At 42.2% G+C, this 17316-nt stretch overlaps 1 protein-coding gene across 3 annotated transcripts in view; it reads left to right on the top strand.

The window, feature by feature from the left end:
* The window catches only part of GPR156 (G protein-coupled receptor 156), a 115041-nt gene that overhangs the window by 91778 nt on the left and 5947 nt on the right, over nucleotides 1–17316 (top strand). The window contains exons 6-9 of one of the 3 annotated variants that reach the window (XM_019839812.3): nucleotides 3878–4003; nucleotides 4976–5071; nucleotides 9212–9448; nucleotides 15686–15844. In XM_019839812.3, coding sequence (XP_019695371.2) covers nucleotides 3878–4003; nucleotides 4976–5071; nucleotides 9212–9448; nucleotides 15686–15844 — 618 coding nt within the window. The remainder of the gene's footprint in view (nucleotides 1–3877; nucleotides 4004–4975; nucleotides 5072–9211; nucleotides 9449–15685; nucleotides 15845–17316) is intronic. The other 2 variants (XM_045036992.1, XM_045036993.1) reach the window with 2 other exon arrangements.

The raw sequence follows: 17316 nt of genomic DNA, 5'->3' as shown, positions 1-17316 counted from the left end.
ATTATTTTACTTTTACTTGGCATAATTGTTTTAAGATTCATACATATTATTGCATGCACCAGTGGTTTTATTTGTGTTATTGCTGAGTAATAGTCCAATGTGTAGACATACAGTTTGTTTATCCATTCATCTGTTAATAGATGTTTGGGGTTTTTTCCAGTTTTGGGCTATTAAAAGTAAATCTGCTATGAACATTGTTGTATAAGTCTTTGTGTAGGCATATGTTTTCATTTTTCTTGCTTAAAAACCTAAGAGTAGAATGGGTGGGTCATATGGTAAGTATATTTTTAACTTTTCAAAAAATTGACTATTTCCCCAAATGGTTGTACCTATTACATTCCCACCAGCAGTGTATGAGAGTCCTTCATTTCTACATCCTTGCCAACATGTGACTTGGTTGTTCTTTGTAGTCATTCTAATACATGTGAATTGTAGTATCTCATTGTATTTTTAATTTGCATTTCCTTAATGCAATGTTGAGCATCTTTTCACATGGTTATTTGCTATCCATATGTCTTCTTTGGTGAAATATCTGTTCAAATCTTTTACCCATTTTTTAAACACTTTAGTTGTTTGTTTTCTTATTATTGAGGTTTTTTTTTTAATGTTTATTTTTAAGAGAACGTGGGCGCGTGCAAACTGGGGAGGGGCAGGGAGAGAGGGGGACAGAGGATGCGAAGCGGGCTCTGTGCTGACAGTAGAGAGCCCAATGCCAAGGGCTCAAACCCACAAACTGAACCAAGAGATCTATACCTGAGCTGAAGTCAGGTATAAACCGACTGAACTACCCAGGCATCCTTTTATTATTGAGTTTTGAGAGTTCTTTTTATATTCTGGATACAATTCTGTCAGCAAATACATATGCTTTGCAAAGATTTTCTTCCAATTTTTTGTGTCCTTTTTTTCATTCACTTAAGAGTATCTTTCAAAGAAAAGACATTTCTAATTTTGATGATATCCAGTTTACCAATTTGTTCTTTTATGGATCACGTTTTGGTATCAGATCTAAGAAATGTTTGCCTAACCTAAGGCCTCAAAAAGTTTCTCCTGTGTTTACTTCTAGAAGTTTTAGAGTTTTAGTTTTTACATTTAGGCATATGATCCATTTTGAGTTAATTTTGGAATATGGTGTGAATATAAATCCAAGTTAATTTTTTTGCATATTAATATGTTTATTCAAATTTAGGTCCTTTGAATTTCCATATGAATTTTTCACTTGGTTTGCCAGTTTCTGCCAATTTCTGCTGGGATTTTGATTGAGATGTATTGAATCTATAGAACAAATTGTGGAGAACTAACTTCTTAACAATGTTGTGTTTTTTAACCCATGAACACAGTATATTTCTTCATTTATTAAGGTCTTTTCTAATTTTTATCAATAATTTTTTATAGTTTTCAGTGAAGGTCTTTCACACCTTCTATAGGATTTACTCCTAAGTATTTTTTATGCTATTATATGTGTTATTGTTTTTTATTTCACTTCCTGATTTTTTGTTGCTAATATATAGAAACACAACTGATTTTCATATGCTGATCTTCTTTGCTCCAACCTTCCTAAGCTATGTATTGCTCCCATTAGCTTTTTTGTAGATCTTTCAGATTTTCAACATAGATGATCATATCATCTATGAATAAAGACAGTTTCTTTCCAATCTTCTGTATGATGGCACTGTCTAGAAATACCAGTACAATGTTCAATAGAAGTGCTGAGTGCTAGGGTGCCTGGGTGGCTCAGTCGATTAAGTGTCTGACTCTTGATTTTGGCCCACCTCGGGCTCTGCACTGACAGCCTGGAGCCTGCTTGGGATTCTCTGTCTCCCTCTCTCTCTGCCCCTTCCCCACTCATGCTCTTCCTCTCCCTCTCTCTCAAAATAAATAAACATTAAAAAAAAAAAAAAAAGAAATGCAGAGCACAGACAACCTTGAATTTTTCTTGACCTTATGGGGAAAGCATTCAGTATTTCAAAACTAAGTATGCTAGCTATAGATGTATTGTAGATTTCCTTTATCTAGTTGGGGAAGTTCCCTTCTATTCACATTTTTCTGGGTTTTAATAAAGAATTGATGTTGGGTTCTGTCAAATGCTTTTTCTGTGTCTATTGATCATATTTTTTTCAAATTGTTTTAGTTAATATGGTGAATTACGTGAAATGATTTTAGGATCTCAAACCAATCCTGTATTCCTGAGACAAACTCCACTTGGTCATGATATATAATCCTCTTCTTATATTGTTGTCCTCCTCTTCATAAAATTTTGTTTATAATGTGTGTACTCATGTTCTTTTTTTTCTTTTTAAAATTTTTTGAAAGTTTATTTATTTTGAGAGAGAGAGAGTAGGGGAGGGCCAGAGAGAAAGAGAGAGAGAATTCCAAGCAGGCTCCAGCCCAATACAGGGCTTGAACTCACAAACTGTGAAACCATGACTGGAGTTGAAACCAAGAGTCCAACACTTAACCAACTGAGCCACCCAGGCGCCCCTTTACTCATGTTCTTAAGGGGTGTTGTTCTGTAGCTTTATTTTTCTTATAAAATATTTTTCTGGCTTTAGTGTAGGGTAATACCAGCCTTATAGTATGAATTAGGAAGTTTACCCTCCACTTCAGTTTTGGAAGAGTTTGTGCAAAATGCTATAATTGGCATTCACATATAGTATAAGTGTCTCTCAATAGCATGCTTCCATTTCTCCCTCTCCTGATCTTTGTGTTGTTTTTACTTCTACGTATGTTATAAGCCCCACACAATTGTTACTAATTTTGGTTTGAACGGTTATATTTTAAAGATATTTAAATAATTAAAATTAACACATACTTTTCCATGAAGGTCATATTTCCTTATATAGATCCATATTTTCATCTGGTATCATCTTCCTTTTGCTGTAAGAATATTAACATTCTCATGCAGGTGTGCTAATGCTGAATTCTTTCAACTTTTGTTTGTCTGAAAAAGTCTTTATTTACCCTTTGTTTCAGAAGGCTGCTTTTGCTGGATATAGAATTATAGGTTGAGGCTTTCTTTTCTTCTTTCAGTATTTTGAAGTTTTCACTCCACTGTCTTCTCACTTGGCCTTGTATCTGATAGGAAATCTGATGCCATCCTTATCTTTGTTCCTCTACACATACTGTGTCTTTTTTGCTGGTTGATTTGAAGATTTGTTTATTATCACTGGTTTTGAGCAGTTTGATGAAGCAACTGGTTTTTATCTTACAAACACCATGAATCATGTAACTGGTTGTACTTCCTTCTTTTCATTGGCTGTCAAAAACTCAGATCCATATTTCTGCCCCAATTCATGAAGGCTGTGTACTCTCCTCACCTGGCCTTTCATCCTAAGTCTCCATATTTTCTCTTTTCCCTGATATTTTTTCAATTTTTCATCTTGTTACAGTATATATACTTTATTAATTTTATTTCTCTAGTTACAAAAGTAACACATCCTCTTTGTAGTAAGTCAAATGATTCATATACATATAAAGAAAATGATAGTAATCTCTCTTCCACCACCCTTATCTTTTAATCATATCCTCCAGGTTAGTGGTTGTTTACAGTTTTATGTGAAAACTTCCATATCTCTCTATATGCTCATATTAACATATATAGAAATAATAGTATGTTCATTTTATAAGACCCCTTAATCCATTGTGGGAAAGGCAGGATATGGAAAAAATAAACAAATGAAGATGTTTAATGGTGAAGGTGGTGATATGGACATAATACCATAGCGCATCTTTAGTGTGTGTTTCATCTTTAATGGCTGGATAGGAAGCCCCCTGGGAGGGCTGACCCTGGAGCCTTTAGCTCAGAGCACATAGGGTACTCCAGTCCCTGTGTCGTATAGCCAGCAAGCAAAGGAAAATTATGACCTTGACTCTTTTGCAGATAATCAAAGACCTGCAGCTACTGGGGTTGGTGGCAGCCCTGGTGATAGCAGACGTGATCCTGCTTGTGACGTGGGTGCTGACTGATCCCATCCAGTGCCTCCAGATTCTCGGTGTCAGTATGACGGTGAGGGGCCCAATCGCTGGAGAATCTAGTTCCTGAGCTGGGAGGACTGGCTTCTGTGGGTACACTGGGGTCATCCTCCCAAGCAGTTAACATTAACAAGCAGTTAAATGACCCAAAAGGAGGGAGAATTAGGATCCGTGGCTGCTGTGAATGCCCTGCCCCTCGTCTGTAGTGTGTGCTGCCTCCCACTGCTCCTGCTCCACGTGTCTTCCAATGGCATCTACTGAGATGTTGGCACACTGGAACTGCCTGGCAGTTATCTCTGCTTTCACGTCCACATTATCAGTAGTGAGACTTTCAGCTACAGGAAGTTACCTTCCCCTAATTGTTGAGAAGTAAAGGTAGTATTTTGAGATGGTCTGTGGAGTCAGTGAGCCCTCATTCAAATCCCACCTACCAGCCATGTGACCTTGGGAAAGTCATTTAACCTCGCTAAGGCTCTATTTCCTCATAGGCAAAATGGTGATGATATTACTTCCTATTTCATAGGGCTGTGGTGAAGATTAAGTGAAAAAATGCAGGTAAAGGGCTCAACTGTGCCTAGTACAGAGTGTTCAGTCAACAGGAAGTATTATATGTCTCCAGCCTCACAAGGGGTGAAGAATACAGTGGACTCTTGACATTGTAGATTTAATATTTACAGTTTCGACTGTTAACAAATAGCAGAAACATGATGTGAAATCCTTTGTAATTTTGCTGATATACTAGTTTGAGTCACTGTGGTAGCAAAGCATTAACTGGGGAGTAAACCCCACCACTACCAAGTATCCACATGTCAACCAGACTTTATCGTCTTCTCCTTTAACCCATAGTCAACTTGCATTTGGATTCTAATGGAGTCACCTATATGTTAGAGTTTTTACATATTAAGGGGGAAATCATAGAAGTCACACTCCAGGATGTTCACAAAGATCTCCTGTGTGTTCCTGGTAATTGTGGGTTCCCTCAGTCCTGACTCTGTGTCCTTCCTAGGTGACAGGGAGAGACGTGTCCTGCTCTCTGACCAGCACACACTTCTGTGCTTCCCGGTACTCTGATGTCTGGATTGCTCTTGTTTTGGTATGCAAGGTTGGTAACCACATGTCCTTGGGATACACCCTGTCACAAACAAAATAGATGTGAAAAGGGAATCACAGGAATTAACAAGGTGATTTCTGCAAAGAATCTTGAACTCCAAGGAGACCTCTGTTGATATAAAATCATGACCCTTATCATTTCTCTACTTTTTATTTGTCTTGGGGTCACTTTTCCAACTCTATTTAGTCTCCCTCATTCAGTTTTCCCCAGATCATATGGAATACAACCACTGTTTCTCCCATTTCTTGGTCTGATTTTTTAATTGATTTAGCAATACCAGTTTTCTCCCCAACTCTCTGCAAGGGAAATTATGAGGAGACATTTTATCCAGCTTTATTTTTTCTCTTGAGTGCCCTCTTGGGTTTTTTTCAAGATTTGAGTCAAGGCATCCTGCTGCCTTCCACTGACCTTTCTCACTCTGACTGGAAGCAGAGCTGGCCCCTAAGACAGATGGCAACATTCGCGGTGTCCTTTAAGTGGTTCCAGCTGCCTCGAAGTGTCCCCAGACTGCCCTCGATTTCCCACATTAGCCTCATTTGTGTCTGTTAGATGGCAAAAGTAGGACGTTACTTCCACAGGTACAGAATACCTACACAGGACACTAAAGGAGGTTCTTAGAACCAACTATCCAGGTTTTCAGCCTGGAGAAACAGAGAATCTGGCTGTGAGGGGTGTGGGCAGGCCTATTTCAAAGAACAGGGCAAGCCCTGAGTGGCAAGAGACTGCCTGGTGATTCTCAGGACAGAGAGTCCTGGTTGACTGATTGCTGGCAGAGGAGAAGAAACTTTTAAAGAAATATGTGGTCTTTAAAGGTAAACTTTACTCATTTTACCACTAGGAAAGCATTCAAGTGGTTGCTTCTGAGAAATGGGTCCGGGAATGGGCAGAGTTGGATAGGGAAATGTTGCTTTTTGATTATATGCACATATTACATTGATAGAAATGAGTTTTTTTATTTTTGGTTTTGTTTTGGTTTTGAGAGAGAGAGAGTGGGGGGAAGGGTAGAGAGGAGAGAGAGAATCCCAAACAGGTTCCACCCACACTACCATCTTGGAGTTCTATGAGGGGCTCCATCCCACCAACTGTAGGATCATGACCTGAGCTGAAATCAAGAGTCATCTCTCAGACTGAGCCACCCAGGTGCCCCTGGTAGAAGTGTTTTTAAAAGAGAACACTGGAGGGTGCCTTGGTGGCTCAGTTGGTTGGGCGTCCAACTTAGGCTCAGGTCATGTTTTCACCGTTTGTGGTTTGAGCCCCACATGGGGCTCTGTGCTGATAGCTCAGAGCCTGGATCCTGCTTCTGATTCTGTGTCTCCCTCTCGCTGGCCCTCCCCCACTCATGCTCTGTCTCACTCTCTCAAAAATAAACATTAAAAAATAAATAAAAGAGAACACTGAGACGTAAACAGTTCTTGATCTCTAGTTTCTTGCTAATAGTTAAGAAAATGAACTTCAGAATACGACTGAACAGGGTTTGAATTCTGACTCAATCCCTTCCTAGCTGACCCTGAACCTCATTTAACCTTTCCAAGCCTGGGTCCCCTCATACATAAAGTGGGGATGATGATAATATCCTCTCAGAACTGTTCAGAGTTTCAAAAGAGTTAGTGCATGATGAGAATGTTCAGCCGGGGCTGAACAGTGGTTTGAGGGTCTGACTTCAGCTCAGGTCATGATCTCACAGGTTTGTGGGTTCAAACCCCTCATCTGGCTCTCTGCTATCAGCACAGAGCCTGTTTCGGGTCCTCTGTCCCCCTCTCTCTCTGCCCCTCCCCTGCTTGCGCACACGTGCACACACACACTCTCTCTCTCTCAAAAATAAATAAAAAACATTTTTAAAAAAGCGTTTTCAACCACTCCTGGCCCATGGGAAGAGCTCAATAAATGATAGATACTATTATTATTAATCTTTCACTGCCCCCTTGGACAGTTCTGAAAACACAGTGCCTCTCTCGATTCCTTGAGCCCCATAGAAGAACATGTCCTCCCCACAACAGAAACTCAGCACTTCCCCCACAGCAGCTCACTTTGTGACTCAACTTGATTTATTTTCTCCATTGCCTTTTATATAATCCCATTTCCATTTTATTTCACTGTAATATCTTTCTGAAGGACAAAGAAAGAAAAGGGGGAAATAGTGCTGAGCGTCAGGAAACTGACTGAGCCAGCCCTCCATGGGCTCCCTGGCCAATGAGCAGTTCCTGAGGATGACTTAAATCTTCACATCAAGTTTCAGGACCCCCTACCTGAGCCTGGCAACTACCCCCACCCCACTTCTCAGCAGTGAATGCCAATGACATCCAAGTTTTGGGTATGATTCACGCAAACACAAGTCATGGATGTAGAGAGGCTTTATTCATACCTTATTCCCTTATGGCAAGAGTTTTAATGGAATTAAAACATGTTAATAGATGAGATTTGAACATTTCAAAATCATAGAATTAATTTTATTTAATTTTGATTAAATTACTAATGATCCAATCTGCTAGATGCCACCTGATGGTATCCGTTACACAAAACCCAGGTCCCACTGGCCTGACTTATGTGTCCTCTGGTCACTGAAGATCTCAGGGTGACCATCTTTGGCCCTCAGGCCCCTTTTGAAACACAGGGCATTAGGGGCACCCAGAAGGCATCCCTGCCATTTTGAATCCTTCACTGTGGGCATGGCCAGTCCTCCAAAAAATTATCCTTAGGGCTGTCCTTGAAGATGGAGTTGGTCAGGTCGTGCGATTGCAGTCACTGGCAGGTACCTTGCTGATACCTGACCTTGCTTTCATTATTAGTTCTCCCTCTGAATATCGATACTTCCCACCCCCATCTCATTCCCCATGGCATCTTCACATTCTGTGTGACAAAACACGGACATTTATTTATTTTTTTTTTAATTTTATATATGAAATTTATTGTCAAATTGGTTTCCATACAACACCCAGTGCTCATCCCAAAAGGTGCCCTCTTCCATACCCATCACCCACCCTCTAACACGGACATTTAAATCTTTCTATCAGACTGCGCTTCTTGAAAGCCAAGACCATGATTTATTCCTCTTTGTAACACCTTTGGCTACCCTGCACCTAACATGATATTTTGCACATAGTCAGGAGAACATATGTTGAATCTATACATTATGTATTGCTGATTAAAGCTTTGATTTCTGTTTAAAATACAGCTCATTCTAGGAGAAACAACCCTTTAACGTGCTGTGAGTAATTTTCTGTGTAGTACAAATGAGAGATCTGAGAGCAGTTTTATATTCATGGGAAAGAGGAAAGAATAGGGCACTGGGTTCCTGGAGGGGAGAGGGGGCAGGGAATGTCACACAGAGGATGAAGGGTATAGATGAAACCTTTAGTGCCTGTGCCTGCTCCACAGTCTTGCTTAGGTCCCAGCCTGCCTTTGTTCTCTTCTTCCATCTCCCACAAACACCCACTGGCACAGAGCCGCTGCTAGCCTATAGAGATCCTTTGTGTAAATTAGAAAAAGGCATCCCTTCTAGACAGATGCAATCTTGCAGGTGCAGGGCTTGGCAAGCAGATGGTGCCTTTGGGAAAATTAGAAAAAAAAAAAACACAACAAAAAAAAACAGTCCTCAGGGCACTGCCCCTGCCGCGGCACATGACTTGACAAGCAGACCACAGGGCTATTTCAGCTGATACATGCCCCTCAGTTCCATGTAGCACAGAACCACACAATTGATGTGGTAATCATCACCACCAACAGCACCATGTGCCCAGTGCCCTCCTAGTGCCCAGCAGCCTGTCCTGTGGGCTTCCTGTCATGTGCCTTGTCCCAGCAGAGTCCTGTCTGATAGCTGACTTGCTGACCTCCAATAAACCAATTCTCAGTGAAGAGGAGGAAAATAACATTTAGCACCTGCTGGGTGTGTAAGGGCTGCCTTAAAGGTCTTCCCGTGTGCTATCCTACCTAGTATGTCTTCATAGCAACCCTTTGAAGTAGGTTTTATTATCCCTATTTTAGTAAAAGGTGAAAGATTTATGCGATCTGAAGAGAAACCAGAGCATTATCCCTATTTTAAAGGTGAGGAAGTTGGGCCCAACCCTACTGCTCTTTGACACCAAGCCTGTTACTCCACTCCTCTCAGCCCCTGGTTCTCTTCTCCATCTCCAGGGCCTGCTGCTGCTATATGGTGCCTACCTGGCTGGCCTGACTGACCACGTCAGCTCTCCTCCTGTGAATCAGTCTTTAACCATCATGGTTGGGGTCAACCTCGTAGTAGTGGCCGCTGGGCTTCTGTTTGTGGTCACCAGATACTTGCACTCCTGGCCCAACCTGGTCTTTGGACTCACATCTGGAGGTATCTTTGTTTGCACAACCACAATCAACTGCTTCATCTTCATTCCCCAGGTATGCTCTAAGGAGAATGTGGCAGGCCAGTCCTTGTTGTCATTCCAGAGGCTTCACTGGGCATGATAAACTGCTCACTTTGTTTTCTACTGACACTTTTGGGTACCATTTCTTGGAGAGTCAGAGGAGGGCAGATTCCCAGTGAGAGCTGGCTCTCTCTGTCTTTCCTTCCTTGCTCCCCTAAAGGGGACAGCTCTGCTCCCAGTCAGCAAGGAGGGCAGGCCCTAGGGGCTGGCAGCCACGGCAGCATGTGTCCACCCCTGACAGGCTGCCTCACGGACCTGCCTTTCCACTTAGCCTCCAGTCAACCTCACACTCATCCCCAGTCCCCTCTTCACCTTGGTAACGTCATTTCTTTCACTAGCCTGGAATGAGGAACCTTTCTTTCCTATCTGAGATTGCAGAATCACAGAGGAAAAACTCATTTGGGAATTTATGCAATTTAAAGTGCCTTTTCTTTCTTTTTATTAGAAGAAAATATGGATCATTTCTTTTTACAATAAGGAGAGATAAAAACTGAATAAAAATGTGTTTCATAGTATGGGGGCTAAGAAAAAATATCAAATGAGGGAAGAAGATAGAAGCAGAAATATCCAGACAGCAAAGAGAAAGAAAAGGAGTCAGAGGGAAAGGAGAAGGAATTCATAGACTCTGAAAGCGATGTTAAATTATTCATGTTATGCCCTAGGGTACCACTGAGCCACATATATCTGAGTTAATGAACTTGGCATTAGGCACCTGTCCTGTTTCACTCTATATCTCCTTTTCTTCCCCCGAGGCCTATCTCATCCCTCTACTCCCTTTAGACCCTATCTTGATTCCCTTTGCAGCTTGAAGTTGACTATGAATGACTTCATGAGGGAGCTAACTGATAATTAAAGTGTTGGCTGAGGTAGAGTTACGACTGCACTTTGGGGCGCGATGGTCCGACACAGGCATAGTCTTCTTCCCTTTTGTAAATTCTCATTAAAATATTCTGCAGAATAAACAAATACGGAAAATCTGTAGCAGCAGCACTAAAAACCAAGGATGGGTACTGCATCTGTACTAGAAACCAGGGGGATTTTTGCTGAATCTCTATGTTATAAGAACTAGATTGAAGGAAACCATGAGAGCTCCAGCTTATTTGTCTGGGATTTGGCAGAAAAGGGCTATGAAAAACAAGGGCTGTTCCCTTCTGGGAGATGGGGAAAGGAGAGTGGGCGGGCATCTTTTGTGTAGCCCACCCCTTAGGCTCTGTGGCCAGTGTTGTTGATTGGTAACCCATCCATCCATTGCTAACCCCTTTCTTCCTTGCTCACCTCCACTATGTAGGCTGAAAGAGCTCAACACTTGCTTTGCCAACCTCCCTTATAACTAGTGGTACACATGTAATACCATTTTGAACAGTAAAGGTTTTCTGGAAGGCTTTTGAGAATGCTTTTGCTTTCCTAAAAAAGCCAGAGGCATGGCTGGCATCACCTATTCTACTTTCTTCCTACCTTGAATGTTTGTGATGTCTGGAGCTATGGCAGCCATCTTGTGACCATGAGTGAAAAGCAAGAGAATATATATACTGTACTAGGAAACTATAGCTCTTCTCATGTAAGACTATAAATTTAGGCAGAAAGGACCTATGAAGAGATTCTGCAGTTCACAAGAACGGGACTACAAACTTCTGAAGACTTGGAGAAGCTGTCATCCTCTGAAGTAAAATAGTTTTTAGAAGAGCTCTGATCTGTCTCAGCAACAGGATTCAAAGGATACTGCCTCTTTTCAACTAAAGTGAACCATCATGAAAAGGACATAATCTTAGATCATGAAATACTGAATAAGGATGAAAAATATTCTGTTAAACTTAACATCCCAATAAAAGCATTGAATAGACAGTTGGATATGGCAAAATATTGAATTAGTGAATTAATTTAAGGAAGCAGAAAACAAGGAGATGTTAAAAAATGAGAGGCCAGTTAAGAAAATACGGAGAACAGACCTGGGATACAATTTAGAGCTAATAAGAATCTCTGAAAGACAACAAGATTAATTAGGGACAGAAGTAATCACCAAGAACTATTAGAGGACAGCCTTTCTGATCTAAACAAGACCTCTATCTGAAAACTCAGTGAATCTGCAACCTCCATGATATGGCCCTACTTGTATCTTCCCTCTCCACACTCACCTCTGTCCCTTTTGAAGCCTAAGTCTCAGATGCAAGACTTCCACTCTCTTTGGTGTTTGAAGCCTCAGTGGTAATCTTTAGGTACACTCCCATCACAGACATAAACATGCAGGACAAGGTTCGGTTTGGAATCTAACTTCCAGGTTTGATCTAAGCAACAAGCACTTGGTTTGTTGAAGTGGGAGTGGAAATTGAGTTATTGGGGGTACAGGAACTGGGTGGACAGGCAGCGTCTGCCTTTCTCTTTCTGTCTCTCTGTCTCACTCCCCCTTTTCTTCCTAGCTGTCTTGAGTTTCCATTCTCTTACTCTGTCTTTCCTCTTCTATTTTCTGTCTCATGCTTTATCTCCTCTTGAGCTGACCATGACTAAAAAAATGTATTTTATAGTTTACTGTATTTTAGGTTTAGGAGGTAGATTCTTTTTGAAAATATAAAAGTAACTGAGGCTTGTCAGCTTTTTGTGTGCCTCTGAATTGATTTTCCCCTCTGGCCTTTGGTAGAAGAAAGATTCTCCCTGTGAGACCAGCACCGTGTATTCCCGGGAAAATAGGACAGCTGAACAAATCTGGAAAAGGTTTGTGAGGAGAGCTATATGGGGAGGGGAGGCAGCAAGGAGGTAAACTGCTGCTTGCAGCTAAAGCTTCAGACTGGACTGATGGGAGGGGCTTATGGAAGGAAAGGCACAGATACCTCACGGGCGGCTAGGTGGCGCTAGAGAGCTGAGTGAAATGGCTGACGTTACTGAAGAGGCAAGTGGACCAAAGAGCACTCTACACAGGCCCTCAGGAAATGCCTAAGTGTTTATGCCAAACACTGAAGTCATCACCAGCAATGAGCTAGCCTGTACTTTTGTGACCTGAACGTGACCCATCCTTACACACATCTCCCCCCTCCATCCCTCTGGCTCTGAGAGGCAGGTGAGTCCTGAGATAGGACATTGTTTTTTCATCTGAATCCCTGAAGTGTTTCATCTGCTCCTGAATGAAGGTATTTAGGAATTTCTACACTGCCTTATCATTATCTGTATACATCCCAGCGCCCCTACTAAATGGATGAACTTTGTAAAAGAAAACTTCCTTCATTTACTCATGTATCTGTCCATCCACTTATTAACTGCAGGAAACATGTAGCTAAACACATGGGGCCCGACCTCTGAGTCTAGTAGGAGCAGATGTGAAAGGATTTATAATACATGTGTTAGGTGTTTGAGGAAGGCATGTTACATAATGCTGAGTAAGGGGTGCCTCAGTCTGGGAACTCAGTGATACCTTCTCAGAATTTGGGGGTGTTTGGGCCCAGTCTTAAAGGAGGAGTAATAGTTCACTGAGCAGACTGGGGAAGGACAGCGGGTGGCATTTTAGAGGGGGGACATCATGCCCAGGGGCAGATGTACATGAGAGAGAAAAGGGTATGTTTGGAGCACCATAACACTTCTGCACTTTGCACTTAAAAAAAAAAGTGTTTATTCATTTTTGAGAAAGAGAGCATGAGTAGGAGAGGGGCAGAGAGAGAGGGGGACAGAGGATCCGAAGCAGGCTCTGTGCTGACGGTAGGGTGCCCGATGCAGGGCTCAAACTCATGAGCCATGAGATCATGTCCTGAGCTGAAGTCAGACACTCAGCCGACTGAGCCACCCAGGTGCCCCTGTACCTTGCACTGTTTGAAGCACAAACTGAAACAAGGGGAGAGTAGAGGAGGTGAGAGAGGCACATGGGGTGAGCTTCTGAAGGCCCTGGTTTGCCTATTAGAAATTGAGAGTTAATCCCAATTCCTAATGTTTTAGTTTCCTATTGCTGCTGTAACAAATTACTACAAATCTAGTAGCTTAAAGCAATATAAAGTTATTATCTTAATAACCCTGGAGGTTAGAAATCTGAAACGGGTCATATTTGACTAAAATCAAGATGTCAATAGGTGTGTGTTCCTTCTGGAAGGTCTAGGGGAGAATCTTTTTCCATGCCTTTTCCAGCTTCTAGAGGCTGCCTTCATTCTTTGACTCGTGGCTTCTTCTTCCATCTTTAGAGCCAGTAGTGTGGTGTCTTCAAATCTCTCTCTTTCTGACCTCTGCTTCTATGGTCACATCTCTTATTCGGACTCTCCTACCTTCCTCTTAGAGGGTCTCTGGTGATTACATTGGCCTTGCCCAGATAATCCAGAATAATCTTCCCTTTTCAAAAACCTTAACTCACATTTACCAAATCCCTTTTGCTGTGTACAGTAACATATTCACACGTTCCATAGATTAGGAGGGGAACATCTTTGGGGAAGCATTATTCAGCCTACCATACCCACATAGCCCAGAGGCTGAGAAAACAAGAAAATGCTTGTCCTACTAGAGGAAGTGCCATGGAGAGGTCCTGAAATTGTGACCTGAGGGCCATTTGTAGCCATGTTCCAGAAAGCCAGAAGGGTCAAGTCCTAACAACCAGGATCTCCACAGAAGAGAGGAGGATTTAGTCAAGGGGCACCCTGGTCCCACCCAGCCAGCTTAGTGTGAGACAGACCAGAAGCCTTGGAGGTGCCCTTACACCAATGTTGAGCAATTCTTCCAGCAGCCCTGCAGAGAGGAGGTGGTACGGGACAGAAAGGAAAAGCTATACTTAGCTATACTGCTAAGAAAACAAGGGGGGCCCGAGAAGGAACAGAGATACTTGCAGCACTGCTAGGGTGAGTGCTGGGAGAATAACACTGGAGGTCGGCTCTATCCACTCAAGACCATAGAGTCACCCTGTGGTGCCAGGCTCCAATAACTCCTGAGTATCAAGGTTAGCTGACAGAACCCTGGGGAAGGGGACTTTGAGAAGGGCATATAAGGGGAGGGTCCTAGCCTGACCCAGCACATATCACACAGACCCCTGATACCATGAAGGACTCATGCTGAATCAACAGAGAATCCAAGACTTGGGTGAGAATGTATTGTAGTTGATGGCGGAATTTTAAATCCTTTCCGCTTTACCACATTTGGGTTACACTCCATAGGCAGAGCTTAATAAATGTCTGGTGAGGTAGCAAATAAATTCCAGGATCCCTGTGAGGCTACCCACAGACCCCTCAGCATCATTTCTAGAGCCAGGGTACCAAAGTGCCCAGTGTACATCACCAGGACTCTCCATTAGGAGAATTCCTTAAGGGAGAAAGAGAAGCGTTGAGCACTGTGGTCTCCCCTGGCCTTCCTGTTACCGGCATTTGCCACATGGCAACAGTATCCCAAAGGCCCTAGATAGTGCCCCTGTTTGTGAATGTTCCCTATTCCCTTCCATCCCTATTAAATTAGACCAGCCCAGGCTTCCAGATCGTTTCTCGAAACCAGTTTCTCCTGAAAAACTTTCCCTAGAACCCCCCCGTTAACAGTCTCTGTCTTCATCAGCTGTGCTTGAGGACATGCGGTGTGGCACGGTGCCCTGCTTACAGCTGTGGCTGGGCTGCTAACTAGCTGGAGGGCCTTGAGAGGTCATACTCCTTCTGAGTCTTTCCTCATTTGTCAAGTAAAAAGGACGGTCAGATCTCAGACCTAATGTTCTATCATTTCTATGGATTTTTATTGACATTTGTGGTTTTCTATCTGGATGAGACTTGATTATTGACTTGGGTTAGAAGTCTTCCGGCAGGAGCAGTAAGTACACCATTATTACTCCAAAAATGAGAATAATTAAGAACAGCTACTTCCCACCAAAAGCAGTTTCATTTGAAACATATAATGTTTAGACTGCTTAACCCTATTAGAGCTCCTAAATTCTGGCTTGAGAATATGGCTCTACAAGTATATTTCAACTCTGGTTTGCCTTGACCAGTCCACTAACAGCAGGTAGATGGGGCAAGCTGAGATTATTCAATTTTATCTACTTGTCAGCTTCTTTCTTTGGCATTTTTTAAACCAATAATGACCTCAACATTCTCTATACTTTCTGTCATTACCGTTTATGAACTTGCCAGAGTAAAGTACATTTTGAGGAGAGAATAGTTTACACATATGTACATATCTGTGACACTGTAATTCCTTGATATTTTTGAAAAAGAGTGAGAGAATGTGTTTCTGGGAGTGTAACTAAATAAATAACATGTGTTCTTTTATTTAACAGCTGAAACAGTGGAAGGCATTTGAAGAGGAAAACCAAACAATCAGACGCATGGCCAAATATTTCAGCACTCCCAGCAAAAGCTTCCATATGCAGTATGGTGAGGAGCAGAATTGCCACACTAGAGGAGAGAAAAACTCCATGGACAGACTCCTCACAGAAGTAAGCTAGACCTCTGCCTGGTGGATTCTCTGTCAGGAAGAACTCCAGTCATGCAGTGGTGGGCCCCAGAGGTCTCATTGCTAACATTCTTTCTTAGCCCTCCGTTCCCCCACTTCCTAGCCACGTCCACTTCCCTCAGCCCCAGGCAAAAAAAAAAAAAAAAAACAGAAAACAAAAAACAGCATTTCCCCAGGGACCCACCCATTGCAGACACTCAGCTTACCCACTACATTCATTCATCGGCCTAGTGTGTGCCAGGCATTGTGCAAAGTGCCGATGAACTAAACAAATATAGTCCCTACCCTCATGGATCTCAGTCTATTGGAGGAAGTCAATGTTGATCAAGTAAATGTATAATTATAAATTGTGATAAGAATTATGAAGGAAGAAATAAGAGTGGTAAGACAGAATAATGGGTAGTGAGGGTAAGGGAACCTAATTAAAATGTTCAGAAAAGACGCTCTTAGCTGAGAGCTGAAGGTTAAGTACAGGTGCAGGGAAAAACATTCCAAGCAGGGGAACAGTGTTGTAGAGGCCATGAGTCGTAGTGGATCCTACCTTTTTCTGTATGACACATTCTCTCTTAGAGTAGTGCCCTCATTTCCAAGATCTTATGAGGCCCATTACTGTCCTTTCCAGGTTTGAACTAGAGACTGCAATCATTTTACCAACCCAGAAAGTCAATCAGTGTCTAAAAATGGGGTAGAGGGCTTATTTGTTTATTTATTTATTTGCTCAAGATTTTATTTTTAAGTAATCTCTACACCCAATGTGAGGCTTGAACTCACAACCCTGAGATCAAGAGTTGCAGGGACAGAGAACTTAATGGGGCCTCTAAATATCATAGTAGCACCAAGGGAGGACTGGGAAAACCCAAGCCCTTTTTCCTTCTGTTCTTGCGCCAGGCTTGGCACCTCTCCCAGAATCGGGCAGTGTAATGTGTGCTTGAAGAAAGCACCTGGAAAAGCTTGAGGCTGCACTGCCCCGGAAAGGAGACACAGGACCCAGAGGAATTAGTTTTTTCCTCTAACAAAATTATATTTCATATTATTTTCAGTACAGAACATACCTGAGTAGGTGCTGTGTGGGAAACTACACTTGTTTGTAACTGGACTGACACCTGGGTCTCAGCTGTCCATGCATGAGAGGATGATGTGATAGGGACCCAAGAAACACAACCAGGGAAGGGATTAATGTCCGCCAGCACCTGCTGCCTGTGCTTCTCTGTTCCCTCCCTCCACACTCTTGGTTTGGAGCTTTTCAATCCATCAGAGTAATACCTCTCCATATTTTTACTATTTATGAGGTATTCAGGACTTTATTTCAAAGCCAGATTTCTTCCTACCTGGCAAGGGAGTAGCATTGCCTTTGATACTCTGCGAGGTCTTCAAAGAAGCATTTTTTGTCCAGCTAAACAGAAGGCTAGAAACTTGGCGAGAACATCCAGGATGGTTTTTATTCACAATCAGCTA

This window comes from Felis catus, chromosome C2 (genome assembly GCF_018350175.1).
Source record: "Felis catus isolate Fca126 chromosome C2, F.catus_Fca126_mat1.0, whole genome shotgun sequence".
Classification (NCBI taxonomy): domain Eukaryota; kingdom Metazoa; phylum Chordata; class Mammalia; order Carnivora; family Felidae; genus Felis; species Felis catus.
Note: the sequence above shows the minus strand (reverse complement) of the source record. Positions and strands in the feature narration are given on the sequence as shown.